Genomic DNA, 25,539 nt, shown 5'->3' on the forward strand with positions numbered 1-25,539 from the left:
ACCAGGCTCCCCAAATGATTGCCATATAAAGCAATACATGTTATGCTATAACCCAGACAACTAAAAGCATGTTTGCAACAGAATTGAATCCAGTAGTAGACATTTTCTAAATATATTAATAAGCAACACTTACTGTGATGTTGGTGTAAGAGAAACAAAAATCCCTTGAATTCCGACTCTACAGTGCCAGCATCAGCTAGTATAAAGAGAGAGTGCCACCATCTATTAATTACTTTGGTGTCACCAGAGTGGGATGTGCTACAGCAGGTAATGACAAAGGTCATTTCATAAGGAAAAAAGGGACATTTTTCAGCTGGAGTCCTGACTGTGAAAGTCTGTCTGCACTACATGGATGAGCAAAGATAAACTAGGATGGTTCAAGTTCATCAAGGTTCATGCTCAGCATTAGTTATTGAGGACTGAACAACGGTTCAAAGATCTTAATACAAAAACAGATCGTAGCTCTCCAATAATATATGCTGAAATATTGCATAGTCAAACAGAAGGGCTCCGGGAGAGTAATTTATGTCTCTCACACACACGCACATGCCCACACACCTCTCCTGCAGAGGTCCCCTCGCTGATGACTAATCTGTCTGGAGGGATCACTTCATTTTTCATCAGAACATTATGCCGACGCAAATGAAGGGGACATCCATTCTGCACTGTCGTTTGTTTCAGAGCAAAAGAGAGACGGACAGGAAGGAGAGTGATATCGAGAGAGACGGAAGGAGACACAGATGAAGGAAAACGAGATCAAGAAGAGATGTGTCTGTGTGAAGGAGAAAAAAATATGTGTGTATGAATAAAAAGTGAAGGCTACTGAAAGCGGGACGAGAGGGTGGGAACGTCATCTGTGTGTGTGCATGCATATGTGTTCAGTCAACTGAAAATGGAAGTCACATTGGCAGTCAGATAAAGAGGCTGATGGGGTGAATTAGCATTAAACAGAAGGACATTCAGAGGATGCTGTCTTTTGCCAAGGCCAATACTGTAGGTAACAATTTTTTAAAAAGTGAATCGGGTGTACTAAATTCATTGGGCTACTTCTTTGCTTGTGCTCCACCCTTCCATCAGGTTTGATGATATTCAGCCAAGCGTTTTAGCGCAACCTTGCAGACAGTAAACCAAACAGACAACGCTGGGTTTCGTTCACCTGCCCACAGTCTGCATATTAGAAAATGGACAAAGTCCCTGGCGCAGAAAAGAAGAGAGAAGCCAATGTCAAGCTGTGCTGTAATCCAATATATTTTCTAATGGCCAGCAAAGGGCAAAACCTCTAGTTGCAAGAACATGTGCAGTTGTAAAAAAAAAAGTCTCTGAAAAACAGAGACACTACTGCTCATTTCACTATAACATGATGGGGTTTTTTGTGAGTTGTGGACCTATTAAGAGTAAAACAGGAAATAAGTAACACATGCTTCAGGGCAACAGCCAAAATGCTCAAGTCTAGCTTAAAAAAACAGGACTTCATGGGTGATGCACAAAGCAACTATTCCCATATAGTGAATATAGTTCATTCTCCTTTCCCTCCTTTTTGACCTTTTGAACACTGGATACAAACAATGTCTTATAATACTTCTGTTAAAGAATCTACTTCAACTGCAACAAACAATCATAAAGTCAAGCAGGATAAAAGGAGTGGAGATGCTTTGCTATTGCTCAATTTGAAACTGGTAAGGTCTCGAGTTTCCTCTGCTGTGAAACGGTGCAGTGGAAGACCTCAATAGATGCAGAACATAAACAAGAGAGAGCTTAACATTGTTCAGTCTCAAGCTGCAAGTTTCTCTGGATGCAAATCAACTGTTGTTAGGAGTTTTCTGCCTAGCCATCCATCAAGCTAATGTCCCACTAAATCAGCAGCTAATGTCTCAGACGCACACAGTCTGCTCTTTTACAATGGGCCATTTCACTGCACCGACAGTGTGGAGAAAATGAGAGAAGATGATGAGAAAGGAAAAAAAAAAAAAAAAAAAAACAGCAATAGATTGAAAAGCAAAAAAAAAAAAAACAAGAGCAAAAAGATGGAAGAAGTCAGATGGTATCTGAATAGTTCCACAGCAGATGCTACAAGAGAAAATACACAAACTTTGATATTCATCATTCATACCAGTCTTAACAATAACTTCTCTACTCCTGCTGACGCTGAGATAATGGTTGCTGCAATTCAACATCTGTGACACGAGCTGTTGGATGAAAAACAAATGCACACACAAAGCCACAAAAAGACCTGCTTGCATCTCAATGCTAACAGAGTAACCACAGTTAACGGCACTTCTATAATGTACAATACCTTTTATAAAATATGTAGTAAATATACAGTTGTAAGAAAAGATTGTATAAACTCTTGGAATGTTCTATATTTCTACATTACATTTAGTACAGAAATATAAGAAACAATTATGAACTAAATTGTGTTTTAGGTTACATTTATGTAGAAGTTTAGAAAAAGGCTTCACATTCTTTTCCTATAAATTTTATTGAAGCATGAGATGGGAAAGGTAGACTGATATCAATGATACCTGTAGGATGATTAATTCATGAGGTGACCTAACTATAAATTCACGAGGCATGAGGGAAGAGCTCCATTGGATCCCCCAAAGAAAGAGTTACAGCATGCAACACAAACCCTGTACGGATCAACCAATGAGATATGTGTTAATTTGTCATAAATAGTGAATAATGAAATACTGAATATGGGATGCTGATCATTTTTAACGCAGATTTTGTTAAATCCTGAAAGCCTTTTTCTTGCCAAGAGAATGAAAGAAATAAGGCAGATGACAAAGACAGATAACATAATTGGAAAAGCAAGTTATAAGAGAGCAAGACAATCTAAATCTGTAGTCAAAGTGAAGATAAAAGACTGCAATAATTGAAAAAAAGGCGTATTCTTATTCTCTCTTCTGTAATCAGTATGAGGCAGAAGGCAGAGTGATAGTAGCCATACCTTCTGCCTCCTGTTTTATCAGGGAACTGGCTGAATCAGTGAAGTGTGTGCTCAATGCCACATAAACAAGAAACCATAGAGCGGTTCCAAATTTTAAAAAAAAAAAAAAAAAGTGGAGAGAAAGAGAAGGAAGGAGAGAGGAGATGGAGTGATGAACCATGAGAGATGGAGGTAAACCTTCCCTGGTATTCTTTTCTTGATAAGGCGAAAACAAGCCCCCAATCACAACAGCAGCGTAAGCTCAATACTGCTGCCTTTGACTGAGCTAGGGGTGGCAACAAAACAACAAACAAACAAAGAGAAGGAAGGAAAAATGTAACTGGTTTGTTTGTCATTGTCACCCCAGCCTCACCCCTCTCCACCCCTTTTCCTCCCTAAAACTGAAAGAAAGCAGGTATATTGGCAAGCGGGTCTGGGTACAGGCGATAACAATGTTGGCTTTGTTCCCTGCTAGAATTGGACAAGCGCTTCCAATCGGCCCCCAACACAACAATTAAACAAGCTCAATGTTCAGCGCTGCGTTTTCGACATACTGATATCTGGCAGAGGCTTTTTTCTGTAAATCTATGGGGTCTCAAAAGAAGCTGATGCTGGAGGCACTACTGCCTTAGCTGATAGCAGCAAATCGGTTCCAACTGAGAGCTACACCTGTTGCACACTAAGCACCGTTTATTGTCTTCAGTCATTTTCCAAACACACATAAACATGCCGCCTAATGAAAAGCCACCAAGGGCACATTAATGCGCACACAAACTGCCACAGGAGCACACACATGCACACAGAAGCTGCCCCGTCTTCATCAGGTCTGACCAATGGGCTGTGTCATATCTGCCACGAGTTTGTTCATGTGAGAAAATGGTGCACCCAGCCTTTAACAGATGCTTTCACACAAGACATATTAACAATCAGCACCTGGTTCAGGGGCAGTTACCTTTCCTTTTCCTTGTGTTTCAACTGTGGAATGAAACAACGAGACACATAAAAATGCATTAGCTTACTTCAAAAGCTGCAGTTTCTAAAGCCTTAAATAAATCCAGCGCCTGAGCTAAATCCTCACCCAAAGCTGTGATTTGTCTCAGTAAATGTTCGCATTTTTTACGGCTATTCTTCTTTGCCCTTTAACTTTGGTATTATTTAACATTTACAATGTGATCATCTAAATGTAAATGACACATATGTCATTTTACTGTGTGTTTAAAATACTATAAAACACAGAAATGTTTGTTGTGCTACCTTTGAGTTAAGTACCTGTAGTAAACACCAACCTGTTGCCAACATCTGATCCACTTCCACATGCTTCATAGTGCTGAGCTTGTCTGTGAGTGACTTGACTTAATTTAGATTCATTTAACAACTTGTTTGTAGTTGTCAGCTGTGCAACTGTTTAATATCAAGAAATCGGTTGCAACCAGTCCAGTCAATGCAAGCTGGAGTAAACAAGAGGCAGCAGAGGAAACTAATGAAGTCAAGGTTGTGTAGCTGCAAACAATGCACAAAAGGTTTGGGGAGATTTGTAGGCGAGGCTGGAACTACAGAGAAAAAGAACGAACGCTTGTTATACCTTTCAATCATGCATTATAACGAGGTGTGAAAATTGCCTCTTTGTTTTGCTGCACTGTGATGCTTGGGTCCATGGGGAGAAGCTGAGCTCTTCTTTAATTTAGAGCTGTGTATGATCGCAGTTATTGATGCAAACAGCATGAATCCATGAGACAAGCTATTCAAAATCATAAACAATGACTCAAGACTAGGAGGAAAGGCAGGAGTTTGCAGCTTTTTAATAATTAGCCTGTATTACCTTTGACCTGACTTGACATCACAAGTGCGGTTTGAAATTCACTGGGCTGAACTCAGACCCATCAGAGATGTCATACAGCCTGCAAGTGCAAGTGTACTTTACTCAGCATTATTAAAAAAAAAGGTCCTAATGGACAAAATTATTTTAAGTGATATTAAGCAAAAACTGACAGCAGTGCTCAAGAACAACTTGAGAAACAGTATAAAGTCTCTAGATCCCAGTCTGAATATCTGAGGGATGCACTTGTACAAGCCCAGTTGCCAGAGACTCCACGCCTATAAGCTACAGGCCCCAAAGAATCCACTGCTAATGTCCTGGTGCCAGACACGACAGCTTGCCCTGATGAGTCAAGAGCGGTTTTGGCAGCCCAAGGCATGCCTACACAATATAAGGCAGGTGGGTTTAATATGCAGACTGATCAGTGTATATATTTCATTAAAGTGTAATACTGTCTTCTGGCATTTGCAGATGTGCTCCTTATTTTTAGGAGAGGCTTCCACTAGAAAAATCCTGCAGGAGATCCTGTAGCCTAGTTTTCACTTTTTGCAATTCCAGGTGAAAAAAAAGAAAAGAAAAGAAAGAAATGCTAGTGTAGGTCACCCTGTTTTTAGATCTTTGTTCACGGTCACTGCCAGGAGAAGGCCACAATTTTTGTATATTTTGTAATCCCTTAAATGTCATGAGCAGAGGAGCACCGACATCATTTACACAACATCAGTATTTCTACTTCTACACAGGAAATCTGCGCACAGCCAGTCGAAGTTGCCTGGTTGCACTCTGCAAAACAAACCAACAGAATAAAAATATGAAAAACACCAACTGCACTGACATTCCTTCTAAGATGACGCGTCCATTTAGCTGCTGTACATTAGGTTTTTGTTATTTTCAAAAGAGCAACGGAGAAAAGTCCAGCATATTTCAACAGTGGCAGCATCAGCACTGATCCTTAGGGACAGCATCCTGAGCTGCATTACCAGAATCCAATAGCCTTACACAGCCAGAGGCAACACACGATGCTGCCTCCTGCACCCACCTCTTTCTGCTCAGATGAAGCAGTGTGTTTGGCTCTCTGGCTCTACTTGTATTGATTTTACTGTAAAATACAAAGAAAGGTGAATCCAGTTTATCATCAGAAGGCAAAACAAACATAAAGAGACAGTTTTCTGTTGTTTCATATTTCGCTTAGATTACTACAATACGTGTTGACCAGCTAATAACGACAAAATGCCACCTTATTACCCATTTTGTTTAACTGTCCTCACATTCTCATTAAGGCCGCCAAACACAGAACAGTCTCACGGCAGACATTCTGACAGTCTACAAGATTAATAACAGATGCATTCAGTCTAAGTGTTGCAGTGCCTGAACTCTGCAATAGTGTACAATGGCTCAGAAGTATTATTTACAGGCACATCTAAGTAGAGCAGAACCAACATTAATGCTATTAGTTACACCTCAGCAATTTATTAAATAAGCCAAAAGCTGCGTCAGGAAAAAGGTTATCGCTAGACACACCGATATCCATTTGTGAGGAGCACAGCAGCTTTACAGTCCCACATTTGACTGCAATTTGCTGTTTAGCCTTCTGCCAGCTTATTGTCCCTGTCACACAAACATTTATGAAACCAATAAATGAAAGCAATAAAAAGTCTAATCTTAACTTTTATAGAACAGCGGGCTAGAATACATACAAACGGGTGATCTGAATGAATTCTGAAATTGAGGATGCTAAAGCTGTGTGGCATTGTGGGGAGGTGCCTGTGTGGACTGGGAGGTAAGGCTGGCAACCACAGTGCTGCACTAACAGCTGCAGGTAATTCTGTAATCAGCACTAATGCGTATTTATCTCTCCTGCAGTGAGGCTGGTGCCTCCTTATTGATTACACATTCTAGAATTATCACCTGGACCAAGCCACACAGGCTATCCATAACCAAATTTGTGTGTCTGTAGCTCACAGTTAGTTTCAAACTAATGAGACAAGCTTCTGCTAATGTAGGCATGATTTTGCGTATATGTTCAATATGTTGAGATTTTATCTGTTAACATCTTCGACCTCCTAACTTTGAAGAACAAGCTTTCGCCAATAAGTTTAGCATATACATATACTAGGCATGATTTCCTTTCCCAACCACCATTCACCCCACGTCACCCGCTGGCTACCGTTTAATGTTCCAGGTCTGAGTACATTTCAGTTACTCTCTTTTTCTCTGTAAATTTTACCCCATTACTCTGTCTTTTCTTTATTCTGAACTTAAAGGCCTTTCAATCCTCTCGCCCGCTCGCTCTCTCATGCACACGCATGCTTTTGAAGACAAACGCTCTTGCAGAGCACAATGAGGTTCATGATTTTATGTATTTTGTGGCTATTTTTTTTTTAAAGCACAGAGACACTGCCCTCTCACACGCCTTATAGATTGTGAAGCTCGGCTGAAAATTATTCACCAGAGGCAGTTGTCCGCAAGGAAGGGTTGGAGTTCTGTGTTTTTCTTTTTCAATCATACCAGATCAGTACCAGGGCATGGTAAACTGCAATCACACAGGTCAAAAGAACTTGACATCAGAGGTGAAATGTGCTCATGTATCAGTATCTGTACTGCCTGTACTGCCCAAACCCTAAAAGGCCCTGAAGCAGTAATACACACTGGAAAGTCATTTAATTGTCCTGACTCAGACAATACCAACCGAGTGATGAGTATCTGACATTTATAAAATGTACTCTACAGCTTCAGGTATTAGTTACCAGGATTTGTTTATTAGCGTTTGGATTATTTTGATTTTAATACGACTATTATATTCTAAGAGGCTATGGTATATAGCAGCGGTCCCCAACCTTTTTTGCGCCACGGACCGGTTTATGTCCGACAATATTTTCACAGACTGGCCTTTGAGGGGTCGCAGATAAATACAACAAAATAAAACCAGTACCGGTACCAAAAAACAGAAGATTTATTCATAACACACAGGGAAAGACCCAGGGAAACCGAGTTAACCATAACAACCAATGAACCATAAATTTCACACCCAAGCCTCACCTCTCGCAGCCCAGTACCAAAAGACTCATGGACTGGTACCGGTCCGTGGCCCGGGGGTTGGGGAACGCTGGTATATAGTATTGTCACAGAGTATGTAAAGAACACTGCACTATAGGCCTTTTTCTTAATGAGTACTTTTACTTCTGGTGCTATAATTGCATTTTGGTGCCAATACTTCTTCTTAGCTCTGTCCAATATTGAGATTTGCTAAAGTGGGATAGTTACTTGTTGCACATTTCATACCGCTCTTGCTGCTTTTACTTAAGTAACAGATCCAAACACTGTTCTCACCACTGCAGCTCAATGCATGCTGCGGTAAATGCTCCTGCATCTCTAACATCGGTGAACTCCCATGTCTGGCCTTTATCCTGCCAGCTGAGTCTCTCTCCAAACAATAATGCATGTCTGCAAGATGTAATCACTATACCCAAGGCTGCAATTTAACAATATTGGCAATGACAAAACAAATGCAGCCTTTACTGCCGTATACAATAGCTCAGCAGTGCTGCCAGTGGGCCACAGGTTTATGGAGAAGGAAGGATATCCAGTTATAGAACACTGTAGGTTTTTCCAGTCCAACCTCACAGTAAAACCAGCATTTAAACTGAATAAACCTTAAAATAAAACTCAGACAAATATATAATGACACCTTGTAAATTAGGAAAGTATAGTTTGAAACAGGTACACAAGACTGAGATGAGGACACATTTTGAATAATATATAAAAAGAATGCCTAGGCTATAAAACCTTTCTTTCCAGGTCTTTTGGAACTTTCTACATCATCTTCTGTGACATTTAACAGGGGAGCTACACATTGAAAGCACTGTTGTTGGTTGAAGACTGTTAAAGCTGAGGTTAGAGAGATTATGTTTAAATTCCATCATGATCACACCTTAACACATGGAACCTGATGCTCTGTTGAGATTACAGAAACAGTGAAAGGCATTATCTAAGACAGTGGTTCCCAAACGTTTTTGGGGTTTTTTTGCTGGGCCCTCTTTGTTTTACAAGAAAAATGTTTGCACGCCCCCATCACCTAAACCCCCCCAACAAACACATCCTCCAACCACACACACCCATATTTTGTTTTCAAACTCCATTGCACTTTATTTCACACCTCAAACATTTAGTAAACAATTAAGCAAATACAAGTAAACTGCAATAAATTACAGGTAGTAATAAAATCCACTACTAACTCTGTTACGCTGTGTCCACACCTAGATGGGTATTTTTGAAAACGTAGCTGTTTCTATGCGTTTGGGCCTTTCCTCCACATGTAAACGGCGTTTCGAATCACAGAAAACTGAGATTTTTTTAAAACTCCTTTTCTGCGTTTACGTGTGGACGAGGAATACAGAGTTCATCACGCAACGTCAAAGGTATGTGCCTTTTTTCACGTCACGCTGTGCGCCACGTAATTGTTTACATGAGATGAATTGCAGAATGGAAGATAGTCAGATTAAGAGTATTTTGTCTCTATCTGCAGGTTTTACATGCAGTTACTGTCCCTCCATTTACAAAGGCAGAGGCATCACGGTGTGATTATTTTACGTGTAGTTGTTTTTTTTCCTGTGTAATAATATTCAACATTGCTGTGCAAAATGGGTTCAAAAACACAAAAAACTGTGGGATACTGTTTGTCCGTGATTTGAACCGGGGAACAAATCATGGCAGGATCAGGCTGATGTTATTTGTATCCCACTGTAACTTTACTGTATAAAGAGCTAACATCTCCAAAATGTCAGGAGTAGTTAGTCATTACAAGAAGTGTTTGTGAACTAAAAATCAAGAATGTGGGATACTGTTTGTCCGTGATTTAGAGAGCCCAGTGCGTGCTCCCGACGCAGGGAAAACTAATTCTGCAGGGGAGACCTACCTCGGCACTTGTGCAGGTGAAGCTAAAGGGCAGATATGCTTCAAATATGTTAGGAAGCATATGGCGATGCTTCATCTCCTGCTTTGCATTTGTGTTTGTGCCCCGTCAAAAACCTGTCCATTATGCTAGCAGTGTCCAAGCGTTCCTTTTTTTTTCTTTTCGTACCGCCCCCCCCCCCCCCCCGCAATGGCTTTGCGCCCCCCTTAGGGGGCGGGCCCCACACTTTGGGAACCTCTGATCTAAGACAATGTAGAAACTTTTTCTGCGCAGTTTTAAAATATTAAAAGCCGCCACTAATTTCAGTGCAGGATTAAAATGTGCACTGCAGTTATACAGTGAGAGAACATAAAAGATGAAGTCAAACCACTGAGATACTGTGTAGATTATGTGGGTGTCAAAGACTCATAAACTTGATGATGTTGGAATTACTATGGGAAATTAGCGATCTAATGTTCCTGTAATAAGTAATAACAGGGACTAGTTTCTCTTATGTTTAATGACATGGCAGAAATTGAGTGGAAATTAATAAAATTACATCAGGGGAAAAATTTTACACGTGAATGATCAGACTCCTCCATAAAAGTACCAAAATGCCTGCAAACTGCTCTGATTGCCATTTCTTCTACACATCTTTACATTATTAATCTGCAGCTTCCAAAGAGTGAGTAAATGTATTTACCTGCACTGTAGTAGCGGTCCAGCTTCTCCCAGAGGGGTTCATCTTCCCGCTGGAGATTTGACAGCTTCAGAGGTTCATAGATGGAGCCTGAAGAAGAATATACATATTAAACACAAACACTTGCAAACACAGTCCTTCAATAGCTTTCCCAAAACTGATGTTCTTTAGAGGTTTAAGTTTAGCAACAGTTTCAGAATACATTTATTTTTTGTTGGATGTTTCCAGTTAAAAAAGAAGACTAAAATTGTAGGCTTGTGGTTGTATGTATCCATCAAACTAAAGTTGATGTTTACATTGATCTATACAGTAATATAGATTTAATCTCAATTCAATTCAAGTTTATTTCTATAGCCAAAAATAACAACAACAGTTGTTTCAAGGGGCTTTTTAATATAAGATAAAGACCCTACAGTATTCTGGAGAAAACCCCGACAATCAAACAACATCCTATAAGTGGTATTTTGCGATGGTGGGAAGGAAAACATTTTAACAGGAAGAGACTTCCGACAGCCATAGGTTATGCAGAAAGGTTGAGACCGAATTATGAAATAACGCCAAAATCTCCATGTCTTTTTCCGTGTTACGGCACTGCACAATAGACAAAAAGTGTTTTTGCAAACATTGTGATATCACAGTAAAGCTGACCTTTGAACTTTTGGATAGAATAAAGAAGTGTTGACATTTTCTATCTGACTGTAAGAATTAGCACATAATGTCTTGAGGCATATTTTGAGTGGTCAAAGTGAGTTTGACCTTTGACCACCAAACTCTGTTTATCTTTAGAGAGATTATGACTTGTCATATCTATTGGACAAACCTTTGTATGTACACAAAGACAACCTGAATGGATAATGCTCTGGCAACGGCTTTTGTCAGCTTGGGACACAAGAACAGGCAGCAGACAAAACACAGAAACAATACACACATGCTATCAGTACATTCTGTTTTTCACTGCAACACATCTGTGCTGAGACTCACAAAAGTCTCAGCACACAAAATGATATTCAAGCCCTGAGCTAAACATTCATACTGCGACTCGTGAGCAGACATTTTCCTCTGAACTGAGAGAGAGTAGCAGTTTGAGGGAAGCCCCAATTTGTTAGACTTTCTCTATTTTCAGACACTTTTCACTTTGCTGAGATTTGCATTTTAATAGGTTTGACCTTGGGTCAATACCACAGGTACTGAAAAATTCACATTCTTACTGAAATTCACATTCTTACTGAAATTAGCATAATTTCCATCAGCATAAAAGTTGCTGGGGACAAAGCCAATCCATCTCTTTTTAAAGATAACACTTTAAACAGGCACGAAGGAAGTACAATGTTCCAATTTTAATTTCTAACATGAGATCAGACAAATGTAAGCTGTCAGTGTTTGCTTGGTTTTAAACAATCCCCTGACTAACTTCAGTGACTTCATTAATACTGTAAATTCATTTTGTGCCATATCAGGATCTTTCATGCTTACTGTGGAGGAGCAATATAATTCTTCTGAGTTTAATCCACATAAGCCACACTGTATCAACAGTGTGAAATTACAGAAGATTATGGGTAATACTCTACTTTGCACGTCAGAATTCCCAACAGTCCAAGCATGAGATTGTTTTGTTTTCTTGTAAACACAGAAAAAAATGTTCTGACCTGAACTTTTCTGGGTTGCTGTTTGAAAGAATAGGATGATCACATTCACAACATACGTTTTCCTGTAATCGTGAAATAAGTATATGGTCTAGAGTCCAGATATCGTCACCTATGTCCCCTTCAGCTGTTTCCCTCAGATCTGCTGTCACTACTTACCGAGTCTGTAAACTGTCCGGTGAAGCTTGGTAATCGCAGCCGAACCGGCCATTCTCAAAAGGTGAATTTAAGGCCAAGCGTCTCTCAGCTAAATCACAAATCTACAGCAATTCACAGTAAATGAGTTAGTAGCAGAGAGTTACAATTTTAGACGTGCATGAATCAACAACGAATTACATCCTGGGATGACGGCAATGATCAAGAACATGCAAGAAATTACAATCCATTGTATTTCTTTAGAAATGAGTGATGAAGAGTAGAGTTATAATGAATTACTAGAGATGGCAATACATAGTTTAAATGACTACATCACTATATTAGGACATAATTTGACTAATTATTACACTTTATTCTTCATAACATACACTTCTAAATGGTATGCTTTCAGAATGCTGCGTTATTAGGCTACACTGGGATGCACCTCTTGTTAAATCACAATTTTCACACCAAGATCTCTTTTAAAGTAGATGGTTATCAGTAGTTCTTAATTAAAATGGTTGGCTTCTTACAGCTGGCGACAGTTAAGAGTTTAGGTAACGTTTGTGCAATATCCGACACATTCCCCCAGCGCAAGAGTAGCATAACCTGTCAGCTTTCACAGGCCCGCACAGTCCTTCAGGAACACAGTTTAACACAGTAATATACAGCAGCACAGTTTTACTATGGGCGAGATCTCACAGCGACCTGATGAGAAGCTCTTAAAATAGCTCTTGAGTGCTTCACATTTACACCTCTGACCTTTCATGCTTCTACCAACAGTGCAGTAGACACATTAAAACGGGCAGAACAGAGGCACTACGTACAGAGGCACTGCAAGCACAACAGAAAAAGCGGGCGTGTCACAATGCAGAAGATCATGCAAAGTTATGTCAGACCTGATCGCTTTGATCGGGCTTTAAATTCCAAGAGTTTCCACCCGACATCTGCTAAGCTCGCCATGTTTGTGAAAATGTTATAATAGCTACAAAGCTAAGGTGTATCCGGTAGCTTCTTTCAAAATAAAACGCGAATCGGGCTTCTCAGCATAGGGTAAGAAATCATAAGGCTAAATTCTGCCGTGGCTTACTGGTAAATAAAGCCCGAGTGTTTCCACAAAGTATCTTTTGCGTGTGTATATTGAATTTATTTTTATTAACGCACTCATTTAATGGTTAATATATGTCTCAAATTTATTATGAACACAAGTTTTCTTCGTTTCCGGTTTGTTTCTAAGTAACTCTCAGTAAATTGATAGCTGTGAAATAGCTCGGGGAGCACGACACTGACGTAAATAAGGAAATTCTAATGTCATATTATCTATCTTTATTTCTAAACGTTACTTGCAGCTTTTCCCACTAGAAATAAAAGAGCACGACATATGCTTAAAGCCGTTAAATGTTATGTGTAATTACTTAAAAAGAAGCTACCATTTCCTTCTGCTGTAAAGCAGTGCGCCGTATTACAGTCAGTGTTGTTGTTGGGAGCTACACTGACAGGAAGATGATTTGGACGCTTAAATTAATCACTTTAGCGTTTTTGTTACTTTTGGGGGGACAGTATAACACATTTGCTCTTCAAGATGTAACGGCCGACCTTTTCGGTCCCGGGAATTTTGGGACGGTGGCAGCTTTCGGAGATTTTAATTCGGATAAACAGACAGACATCTTCACGATCAAAGAAAGTAGGTTTACTCATCCACACTTCACACAGCAAACAGTCAGTAAGGCTTCTTATTAACAGTTTGCACAAATTATGTATATTGAGTTAAAACACTAAATGTAATCAATTTAATATAAAATGTAATTTGACATGTATTAATGTATATAACATGCGTTTTTACCTACACATTGAGCTACAATGTAGCTTTTGTTTGCTTCTCTGTTTTTAAAACCGAAGTTTAAACATCTCATAGCAGCCAGAGGGGGGGAATTAGCCTGGTCTTGCTGTATTTTTATTAAATTCACCTGTGTTTTCTCTGCAATGACATTTCAGAATGACTTGTGAAAAATATATACTTAAATGGAAAGTAAGTAAACTTACATTTTTTTGCACGTCTTTATATTGTCTTCTTTTTGTTTCAGAGTCTGATTTGGTCATATTCTTGGCTGACTCCAAACCACCTTACTTCAAGCCCAAAGTTCAAGCCAAAAACATTTTGGGAAAGTATGCATATGTATTTGTTATTTCACTCCATTAGCTTTATTATGGCACTGGTCTTAATTTATGCTTGTAAGTATGTTCAGTGCTGACAAACTGAACGTACTCACACTTCAGCATTATGTTTACTCAGTACTTTGCTTGCTGTTTCAGAGACATCACCAGCGTGGTTCCCGGAGATTATGATGGAGACTCTCAGATGGATGTCCTTCTCACAGCTAAGAATGGCCAGAAAACAGAAGTTTTCATCTTTTGGGGGCACAACCAGACATTAGGTACAGCTCTAATAGTGATTTATTTACAAATGCTGCCCTGCTGTCACAGGAAAAAGGCATACCCTGGACAAGTCGCGAGTCTCTCCCAGGACTAACACATAGAGATCGACAATCATCAATGCTTGCTGAAATGGAAACTCAAAAACTGTTTCTCTCTCTGATGATACTTTAATTTTTTTTTTTAAATTGCATTTGTAAACAATGGTTGGTAGAGAGAACAGAAAGTCTTGGCCTCTCTATCCACTTGTTACAACAGAAGCAAAACATTGTCAAGATTATGCATTTGCTCAGATTTGTCATTGGTGATACTAAACTTTGTATCCACACATATTAATTTCACCACAGATTTTACTGCTTTTATTACGAGTTGATGGAGGCATATTATTGCAACGCAATAATTCTTAGTGAATCAATCATTGCTGCAACACATGATGTAACATAAATCACAAAATGTGTACATTGCCCGCCAAACTTTCCATTTGCTATTTTAGAGTTGGTATTGCAGTAATTTACAGTGAAGAAAGCATAGATGTTTCACTTTTAGGACCTTTTGGAGGGTCACTGCCACAATATCATGACTCACTGGGAAACCGTAATTTAAAAGACAGATTGTTAATTTTATTAGCAACTGCTGTCCTTTTTTCTTTTATAGGCTATCATCATTCAGTCCAAAACAATAAACATTAACTAGATCAATAAAAATGATACCTCATTTTCCACATGTTACCAACTTTTGCTTAATATACAATGCCAGTAGAAGCTCATCACCTGATTATTCAGATTTGTTTCTTTTTTTAGTTTCTTTTTTTATGTGTATATTTTCTGTTTAGGGATTCCTTTTTTATTGAACTACAGGCAGAATATATATACAAGAAAAACCATTGCATAATGAATATTTCAAGCTTTAGCTATTTTTAGCAATTTGTAGCTGTTGACTTCAGTTAAGCAAAACCAGTGATTTCTGTTCTGTGTTCTTGTCTAACCATTAATACTCAAGGCCTTTTTACCTTCTTCATTTTGTGCAGATATTGGAGGGGGGATTAAGCTGAATTACACCTTTAGTGATCAACCTCTTGTCATGGAGTAAGTATCAGTGTAAATTTACATGAATTGCTTTGAATTTTAAATAATTTGCTTGATTTCGATTTTTGGCTCCATTTGTGCATTTTTAGTCAAACTTGGTTTTTACAGAGTTTTTTTTTTTGTCTTAGTTTTCAATAATAAATCTTATCTAACTTTTCCAATATATTAGCAACCATTACCTCATGTTTTACCTCCCTCATCATTGAAGTCCTTCAAAATGACTACTTTGGTGATCTCTGTCTCCCCTGAAGTGTTGTTTTCATTAAAAGAAAAACAATCTTTTCACAGTTTTAATGGGGACATGATTCCAGATGTTTTTGGAGTCATCAGCTCTTCGTCAGATAGTGTAGTCTGCTATCTCCCCAAAAGGTAATGGAAAAGTTTCCAAACTAAGAGTTTTCTATCTTTATTTCTAGTGCTGTTACACCTGAAGTTCAATTCTATGTTGTGTTTAAATTCTTTGGTTGTTTTATAACTTTGGTTTCTCTTAGGACTGAAGTGTGCAGCAAAGCACTGAGTTTAACTGGCGCCATGCGTACGCCTCACTCCAATGCTTTCATTGACCTCGACAAGGACTTCACTGCTGGTAAGTCTGATGTTTAAGCATTGCCTAAGCATGAATAACAACTGTAAAATGCTTTGGTGTTCTTAGTACCACTTATGTTGTCAATTGTATCAAGTCTTTCAGCTTTGCATGTTTTCAAAGCTGTCACAAAACCTTGTAGAAAGGTTACATTGACTTAAGGGAAATTATCAGAGAAACTTCGATCATAAATGACTGCATATTGCAAAAGTGTCTATGATACTTTACTGATGTATCATGCACATAAATTAAAAAAATTAAAATGAAACTAAATGAGTATTATTTTATTCATTTCTTTTTTGGTCATCTTTGGCTTCATGTTGGGACTTTTCTTTTGTTTCTGTAGTGGAATAATTTTTCCTGCATAACAATATGGAAATGTTTTCCCTCAATTTATGATTTGTGATCTCCCGGCATAATTCACCTTCACTGCAAATGCATTGCTTTGTTTAACTGCACAAATTTCTTACCCCTAATCACCTCCTGATTTGCCTAAAATATACCCAAATCATCTGTTGTTTCAAATCGTTCAGCAGGTTGATAAAGTGAGCTTACACTGTACAGTAAGGTGCTACAAGGATCTCATTTTCTATAATTTTGAGACATTTTGTGTCACTGCATGTTTGCACTACAGGTGTTTGATAACCTTGAACGTGGAATTGAGTACAGCTACTAAGAGGAAAAAAAGGTGGAAAAAATCCAGGAGGAACCTTTCCAATGCTGTAGCTGGCGCATGTGTGAGGTTGGGAGTTCACAGAAACTCCCCACTAATCAAGCCTTTTAGATGTTGTTTCCATTGTGACCCAAGGGAGGATGGAATAGGTTTGCACCACCACTGATTGCAGCAAGTTTAACCAAGCCCTTTGGGCATAGGTTTATGGCACACTAAGAAGTGGCCTGGAATTGGTAGGTTTTTTTTTCTCCCATAAAAACAACTCTAGAAAACCTCCTACAGGGCCTGGTTCCTACAGCCAGAACATACAAGACCCCAAGCGTGAATAATGTTTACATAAAGCCTGGCTTTGAAAACACTGCCTATGGTCACCTCACTCTAAAAGTGCAGTGTTGCCTTTCACTTAACCTTCTTGCTAGCATATTGCTCCATTTCTGTTGGCCTATGATCAGTTTCAGCTGAGACCTAAATCTCTTCAACACTGTTTTGTGGCTTATTCCTCTGCTGGTGTCCTTGTAGTGTTTTGGTGTAAAGATTGATACCTGTTATCAAGGTGTAAGGAACTTTTAAAGCATGACTTCTGAGATCTGTATTTATATACAAGAACTAGATTGATTTTCATATACTGCACAGTCCATAATGGAAAAGAAATAAATCTGTTTTTTGGGGGGTAAATAATACCTTAATGACATGTCTTAATTTGACATATATTAACTTTTGAGTGTCACTGAGTTGAAGCAATAGATAAGCAGACTGCAAAAAGAATAGGTGAGGATCCAAAAAAAGTAACTGCAGAAAGAGGTAGGTGGAAATAAAGCAGCCCTCATTCTGCTGATAAGCTCTCAGCCAGGTCAGTGACTGGATCCTTCCTTGTGCTGCATGAAGTAAAATCAGTCCCGCTTGAGTCTCCTTTGTTTCAGTGGATTAGAAGGTCAAGCTGGAGACTGAGTCTTTTATAGTCTTTTATTTAGTAAAGCTTATGAATTGATTGAAAAGTAAGCATCCCCCCCACCCCCCCAAAAAAATCATTTTGCTGTTAAAATGTATAATTTGTTAGTTTTTACTTATTTATAGTGACTTTGTCCATAATGCCAGTTTTTCTATTTATTTGTATCAGTCAGTGCAGCACGGAGACCCTGCCTACTGTAAACCACAGTAATCGCTGTCTTCTTACAGCTGCAAACATAACCTTTTGGTGTTTGGAGACATAAAATCCATATAATCTCCTTAATACATTTAGTGTTTATAAAAAAAAAAAAAAAGAACTGGTACATTTTTCTCCAAAAATCTCCATAAAATGCAGATGTGGTGTAGCTGAATTGTTTCATAAAGTGCATTCTGCAAAGATGTATTTTTTATTTTATTTTTTTTCTAGAGAGAACTTGAGGAACTGGGAAAAAAAGACCAAAATATATTTAATGCCACAAGTTCAGCTTGACTAGGGGAAAATGGAACAGTCATTTTCTTCACCAGTGAATGGAGAAATCACCTCATTCTTGTTTTACAGCATCTCACTCCTGTCCTTCTGCCCACTAAGTGTAGCGCTGTCACTTATACTTATGGGAGGATTTTTGTTTTTCCTCTGGAAGCTAATCCTTGTGTTTAAGGTAATCAGAAAGGATTTAGTCATGTCATACTCACTGCAGGTATCTTTTTGAGCTATGAGGTTTTTCCCAAGGCTGTCACAATTTAACCAGAGAAGATTTTAATTCATATTTAATCTCTTTAGGGATTAGGAGAAAGTCAATAAATTTCCCCTTTTTGTTGCAGAATTGAAAAAAAAAAATCTTTGTTTTTTGGGGGTTGTTTTAATACAAATTAGAATGTGTTTCTTTATCAAGTGTGCTGCAGCTTGTCTGTCAGAGTGATGGCCTACACGTCAGCCTGTCTTTTACTTTTTTTTTAGGTTCTCTGCTTTAGGTAGTCATATCTTGCAGTACATATGTGCAATCACAGAAAACACACAAGGACAGTGATCATTATAGTAAATTCTTATGACTTGTCAAGTACATTCAACTACAATCACTTGCTGTGGTGAATGCAAGGAAACAGCTTAGAGAGAAGAACCTGTGGGGGGGGGGGGACACTTGGTGTACATCTGGTCGATGTCAGACTCTTTGGCTGCTGCTATCTGTGGGGGCATGCAGATGGAGGAAGAGAGAGGAGAGGAAAGTAGGCAGGAAGTGATGGAGTGATAAAGCTGAGCCGGAAAGGATGGATGGTTTGAAATAAAAGGATGCCTGGAAAGATAAAGGGCAGAGGAAGGGTGGGAGGAGGGGTGAGCAACGCAGTGGGTGAGTCTTGAGAATGGCTCAGCTCGCTGTCTGCTGCGACCACCTGCTCCTCTAAGCGGTACCGGCTGGAGTATAACAGTGCGGCTTAAGCAGGGAGAGAATCAGTTTTGAAGACAATCTGGATCCTGTTAGTTAGCCAGTTTAAAATAAATTTGTCTTTAAAGTGACATTGATGCTTTTACGTATTCATATTCTATTATGATATTAATAATATGTTTGACATAATTCATTATTTATAGTCAAGCACCTTAGGCAGCTACTGTAGCCTCAAGTCTTTTTGCGCCTATTTATATACTACTACATCATCATTTATATACACCTATTTCTGGGAAGTTCAAGCCCCATCAGGTGGGTTGGGGAGCATTGATGCACAGCCATTTTCAGATCTGTCCAGAGATGTTCACTTAGGTTAAATTTGGGCTCTGGCTGGGCCACTCAAGGACATTCAGAGTGATCCCAAAGCCATCACTTTATGAACTTCGCTGTGTGCTTAGTGTCACTGTTCTGTTGGAAGATAAACCTTTGCCTTGGTTTGAGATACAGGCTCTCTGGAGCTTTCTGGAACTGATCTCACAGTTCTTACTGCTGAAAAATGCCCCCACACATAATGCTACCACCACCATGCTTTACTGTAGGTATGGCATTGCCCAAGTGACGACTGTTGCCTAGTGCCCTCCAGACAAGACGCTTGGCATCCGTTTTGATAAACCTAGCAACTGTACCTTTAGCTAGAAACAGTTTATGTGGTTGCCAATATTTGGTGAGCTGATAGAAAAATTGCATTTTGAATTACTTGGCACAAAAAAAACATTATTCCCTTTATACTCGCTCCTCTTTGGTAATGCTAGTTTGATGCTGAAGTACCAAGACCATGCCTTATGAACATCTGCTATAGATTATGCAGAAATTATAAATTGCACTGGATGCAAAAATAGCATTGTCTTTTATGCATCATTGTTCGCTTTATTTGGAAGGTGAACAGTGCTAAGAAATAAAAACTTCCCTTAAATTTGTGGAAACCTAAAATAACAAATTCAATTTGGAAATGTAAGAAGTAGAAGATACAGATATTTGTATAAAAATGTAGAGAGTGAAAATAAAAAGTTGTCAGAAAAATAAATGCTCAAGTAAAGTACAGACACCTACGTATTTATACTTTGTTACTTCCCACTTCTGCTCAGCACACTCTTCGTAGGTAAAATGGAAGAACAAAGAATTCATGAAGCCTAAAATAAACTCCAGGTTGCAGGTTTTTTTTCATATATTGTAGCTCAGTTAAAGCCCCTGCCTTTACTTAAGCTACTAATAGCAGCATATCAACATGTCGATCAACATGTCAAGCAGATGATTGAAAGATGAGGGTTTTTTGGTTTTTTAAAGGTAACAGACATTGAATAACTATTATATTACTGTATTTCGCAATAAATCTAACTAAGAAAGCCCAAAAAACTGGTCACCCAGTATATTTACTCTGTTTTTAACTTTGTGTCAGCACTGCTGTTTAAAGGATGCTTTCTTCAGCATCTTATTTTACAGTGAGGTATTTTGTTAGTGTGGTTCAAGGAGGATTGAGGCTGTTGCAGGGCTGTGTCATGACCCCAATCTAAGTGCAGTGTCCCTGTAAACAGCACTATAGTAGTGTATTGGGTGACCTCCCTACATTAGCACTGCCAGCAAGGGGGGGGGAGGAGTCAGAAATAGTTACTTGGGCAGTGTCAAGGCCTCATTTAGCTTGCTTATTGGGCACTTCAGCCAACCAACCTGGCGGTGACACATTGCAAATGGCTCATCATCTCTTTTGTTGCCATCATCCTCCCCCAGCCTCTGTCTCTAACTGCAACACATTCGTAACAGCTTCATGCTCATTTGTTTTCCAGTAAATTCATCTCTTTCGTAAAACATTTGGGAAGCTGACGCCTGTTTTAACAAAGTGACATTTTTTGTTATTTAGTTTCTCCACCAGAGTTCATTGTGTAAACTTTGTGTATTAAAATGTAATTATGTAGATATACCACATATATTTTTTTAGACCAGTTTGTCAAAATGATGGTCCTCAGGCTACTATTTGTTAGCACTTAAAAGGGGTGATGCCACAAAACAAAAGTACAGTATATTTCTCTTTTTTATTTTTTGAATCACAAAAGAAAGCCTGTCATTAAGCACTTCATTGTAGGTGTAGATGTTCTCTTCTGATTACTTGTCACCACAGTGACACCTAATTAACAGGTAAACCGCTCTTACAGGACAGCCAGGAGGTCCAGCTTTACAAAATAGACAGCCAATGTGAGCAGGTGCTTCCGTGGTCATCAAAGCTTCCGTAATCATCATAGCAAAAATGGCTACAGGAGATGTCCTTATCTTTTGAATGATGTTCTGTGGGAGTATTCACACTCATAAGATCTGTCTCCCGTAGAGGATCACAGTAACCTCCAGGGGCCACATCACTTCATTTCAAAAAGAGCACCGCCAGGAAGGAGGTATCAGGAGCATGATAAGAACTTGTCTGAGGGAAAGGTAGTAATTGCAAGGTAATTTTAGATGCCATTTTAGGGCAAAAACATGCACAAAGACGGCAATACCAGCATAAGGCTCCATTGCTAGGCAACGGACATGGTAATGCTCTGTGCAGCATCCAATTAAACTACCTCTGTGTTGAAGTGGCTTGTTGATTGTGTGACTAATAATGTGGTGGTGGGGGGAGAGAACAGATTTGCCACCTAACAAGGGTGGCCAAGAAGAAGAATTGATTATACAGGGATTAAGTTTACATTTGGTGAGGCATTTTTAATAGCCATTTTAGAATCAGGACACTTGCACAGAGAAAGCAAGAGAGAGACATTCACTAAGTGAGGAAGGATATTACAGAAATTTTAAGCTTTAACAACCAACCAATGCAACATGTTATTGCTGCTGTGTCTTTTTGTTATGTGAAAAGTATTTTTTCCCCTGTATATTTCCCTGTTTTATCAAATAGTTTCCGAGAAGGAATATTTCAGACGTGAAAACCTAAAAGAATGAGTGATAGTCATGTTAAGGTATTTCTTAAATATGGGATAAAGTATTTCTCATTTTTATGGGTAGCACAGTGATGTGGTGATTAGCACTTACCTCACAACAAGAATCTTCTGAGTTTGAATCCCCTGGCTGGCTGGTCCCCTTCTGTGTGTAGTTTTGTGTTGTCCTCCTACTCCTGCTTCCTCCCACAGTCCAGAGACATTCACCTTGGGTTAATTGGTGATTCTAAGTTGGCCGTAGGTGTTAATAGTTGTCTCTTTCTCTGTGTTAGCCAGTGGAAGCCTGTCCAGAGTGTATCCCACCTCTCACCTTGTGACAGCTGGAATAGGCTCAACCCCCAACCTTAACCCTAATTTTAAAGAAATTGGAAGAAAATGACAGGATGGATCCCTTCTTTATTTTTCTGTACACTGAAGGTCATGCATTTTGGAGAATACCTGTGCCCAAAGTGCATTTAGTATGAAGGGATTTGAAATTCTCATGTAGGTGTCTTACAAACGAAAAGATCAACATCACTGATATTCATCTAAGCTTAACTAAACAGATAGTTTAACTTTACAGACCCAAAATAAAGAGACCACAAAAACTGTTGGCGGGTCTGGTTTGTGGGAGTACTATGTCTGCCATATTTGCAGTAACTTGATAAACTGAGAATAAATGCCCAGTCTTTTTGAATAGTTGTGTTGTAAATTGAAGTGTGGTAGCGGTGTGTTGTGGCATTCATGTCCATGACCGTAGCCTGCGAATATACTCAGACGTGAAAACCTAAAAGAATGAGTGAAAGTCATGTTAAGGTATTTCTTAAATATGGGATTACCTCTTTTATATATATTATATATTGCAAACTTTAGAAGAAAAGTAAAATATTGAAGAAAGTATCTAAGAATAATTCTTACTGACCTTTAGAATATTGACATTTTTGTCTTTTGGAGAAACGTGTTAGCTATTATTGGATGAGTACCCATGACATTTGCTGCATATATCCATTTTAGCCAGAGCATGAATCTTAATAAATTTGGGGATCCCTTGATGTGTCTTTCAGCACCACCAGTTGCTTAAATATTCCGATATTCCAGTATTAGTCATTTGAACTCTAGATGGAAATTTTTTGTATAATATGACAGATAACCTGCTTAACTTTTTAGGTACAGAATGATTCACTCAGATTGTCAGTGGGAAGAAATGTGAATCACTTGATTTTCCCAAATCCCTAGTGAAATACTTTGCTGACCAATTAACATATGAATGAAGTTCCCAGCATGAAACACCTTGATTCTTTGTTTCTTTAACTGAACAGGAGCTGTGGACATGCATATTTTGCAGTGTCACTAAATGGCAGTATTGCCTTCATTAGTGTGGAATGCTAAATAGCCGACGAAAAGAGGGGCATTTTTGTACTTGCTTTCAAAGAACACTCTTTAAAGCATGTATTGGGTGACGGATTGTTTGACGATGTGTATGAAAGGTCCCAGGTTGGATTTCAGCCGTGGAAGGTTGTTGAGATTTTTTTTTTCCATGTTTTTACTAAATTCACAAACATGGTTGGTTTTGACAAGTCCTGCCAACCTTGTTTGTGACACTTTAGGTTTGCATATTTTGTGTGTGTTTATCAATCTTAATATGTAATGTGCCCCTTGCAAATGTTATTGCTTAACCTGGAATAGACACATCCAATAGTGTATTTATTGCAAGTACACTGCTCATTGCTCTTAATGTTGGGACACTCCACTGATGTACTGTATGCACACACTTACACACACATACACACTTGGTTCCACTCTGTGTAATGAGCTTTTATAGCTTGTCGCACATACTCACAGACAGATACACATTTAGCATAAAAAATGTTGTGAACAAAATAGGATTGAAAGTCTGTGTGTATGATAGGGTTTGGCCATAATCTTCCCCATAGCTACTGCACCTACGTTGTTCCCTGTAATGGTTTTAGGAGATTATTTTTTCTGGGAATAGTGTGGCTCCATTCTGCGTTTGTGTGTTTTGCCATGTTTGTGAATGAGCCATTTTGATGGATCGGGGTCAAAGTCACACAGTGTGGAGTAGGCCTACATATTGGCTTAGAGACGGATTTATTCAGCAGAGCTTTATACTTTGTTCCTGGCCCGGATTTTGCATTTTATCTGGGCGTGTGTGGGGTAGTTTTGTAAGGGAAGGTTGTGGATGTATACTGTGAATATCAGAACTAGCATCATGATGTTGAGACAGTTTATTGATGGTCCTGTATGCGGCTGTGTGAGAGTTGGTGCATGTACTTGCGTAGGAGCTGAGAATTGTGTGTAAGTAACGGTGTACATTTGTATGGATGCTTGTAGTATGTGTACTTGTGTAAAATCTGTGCAGCTGCTTTGACGTTGATTGACGGCATTCATTCTTTATTAAAAGTGTTTTGACTAATTTACCAAGTCAGCCATGTTGTAGCCTCTGGGGAAAAAACACTGATAGAGAAGAGCATCTTTGAAGCAGCTCTTTCAACCCTCTTGGTCTGTTTCAGACATTTTAATAGAGAGGAAAAAGTTACTGTCATTTTTCACTGCATTAACAAGTGAAGTGTAGGTGATATAGTAGCAGTGCAAATGTTTTTTTTAAAGGTTTGTGTCTGCTCTATCTTTCAACGCTATAGTAAATCGTCTTTGTGGGCTTTGGGCAAGTTTGGAAAAGCTCGTTTCACAGTCCACTGGTTTCTTGCTAGCAGAGAGACAGGGCCACATATCAGTGAAGGTGGCCAGAGAATATTTGCCACCAAACTTGCACACTACCCACTGCCCTGCACCTCTTAAAGGGACACTCTGACATTGCAAGATTGTAAAGTTTTTCCAATGTGAAGGGACATTACATTCACCATCACACTGGATTCAAACTGTTTGGTTCTTTTAATTTCAGAATCATCTTAAATATTTTAGGATTATTTTTAGTTTACTGTGATTGGTGCCCTTTAAGGTTTTTTTGTGTGAATTCCTTGATATGATATTCTTTAGAGCCAGAATTCTTGAGTAGACACCTCAGTGTGCTATAACTGTGAAGGGCTAAAGGTGAGCAAGTGTCAGGCATCCGTTTCTTTAGGATGACCTTTTTGATCTCACATAATCAAATAGATGGCAGATGTCTGCAACTATGTTTGTTTTTCATAAGCATACATACTCTGCATAAAATACAGACCATTATTCTGTAATGCACAATCACAGATATAACATCCTGTCTATTTGCAGCCACTCACTATATGCACTCATTCATATTCTGTGCATCTGTTGTTTGTCAGGTATGTTTACACTGGGAACATTTTTACATTTTCTCCTTGTTTTTTTACTTACTTACTTTTTTTTTTAATTA

At 38.8% G+C, this 25,539-nt stretch overlaps 2 protein-coding genes across 4 annotated transcripts in view; one reads left to right on the top strand and one right to left on the bottom strand.

Moving 5' to 3' along the window:
• The window catches only part of phkb (phosphorylase kinase, beta), a 94,555-nt gene extending 81,457 nt beyond the window's left edge, over window positions 1–13,098 (bottom strand). For 2 of the 3 annotated variants that reach the window (XM_084927750.1, XM_084927758.1), the window contains exons 1-2: window positions 13,011–13,091; window positions 10,337–10,423 (exon numbers count right to left, since the gene is read on the bottom strand). In XM_084927750.1, coding sequence (XP_084783876.1) covers window positions 10,337–10,423; window positions 13,011–13,074 — 151 coding nt within the window. In that variant the 5' untranslated portion in view covers window positions 13,075–13,091. Of the gene's footprint in view, window positions 1–10,336; window positions 10,424–12,135; window positions 12,237–13,010 lie in introns of all 3 variants that reach the window. The other variant, XM_084927766.1, reaches the window with a different exon arrangement.
• Window positions 13,099–13,401: 303 nt separating this feature from the next.
• itfg1 (integrin alpha FG-GAP repeat containing 1) overlaps window positions 13,402–25,539 on the top strand; it is a 165,002-nt gene continuing 152,864 nt past the window's right edge. The window contains exons 1-6 of the mRNA XM_084927789.1: window positions 13,402–13,795; window positions 14,196–14,277; window positions 14,425–14,546; window positions 15,572–15,629; window positions 15,918–15,998; window positions 16,121–16,215. Coding sequence (XP_084783915.1) covers window positions 13,615–13,795; window positions 14,196–14,277; window positions 14,425–14,546; window positions 15,572–15,629; window positions 15,918–15,998; window positions 16,121–16,215 — 619 coding nt within the window. The 5' untranslated portion in view covers window positions 13,402–13,614. The remainder of the gene's footprint in view (window positions 13,796–14,195; window positions 14,278–14,424; window positions 14,547–15,571; window positions 15,630–15,917; window positions 15,999–16,120; window positions 16,216–25,539) is intronic.

This window comes from Perissodus microlepis, chromosome 1, assembly GCF_051167445.1.
Source record: "Perissodus microlepis isolate ML-2025 ecotype Zambia chromosome 1, ASM5116744v1, whole genome shotgun sequence".
Lineage (NCBI taxonomy): Eukaryota > Metazoa > Chordata > Actinopteri > Cichliformes > Cichlidae > Perissodus > Perissodus microlepis.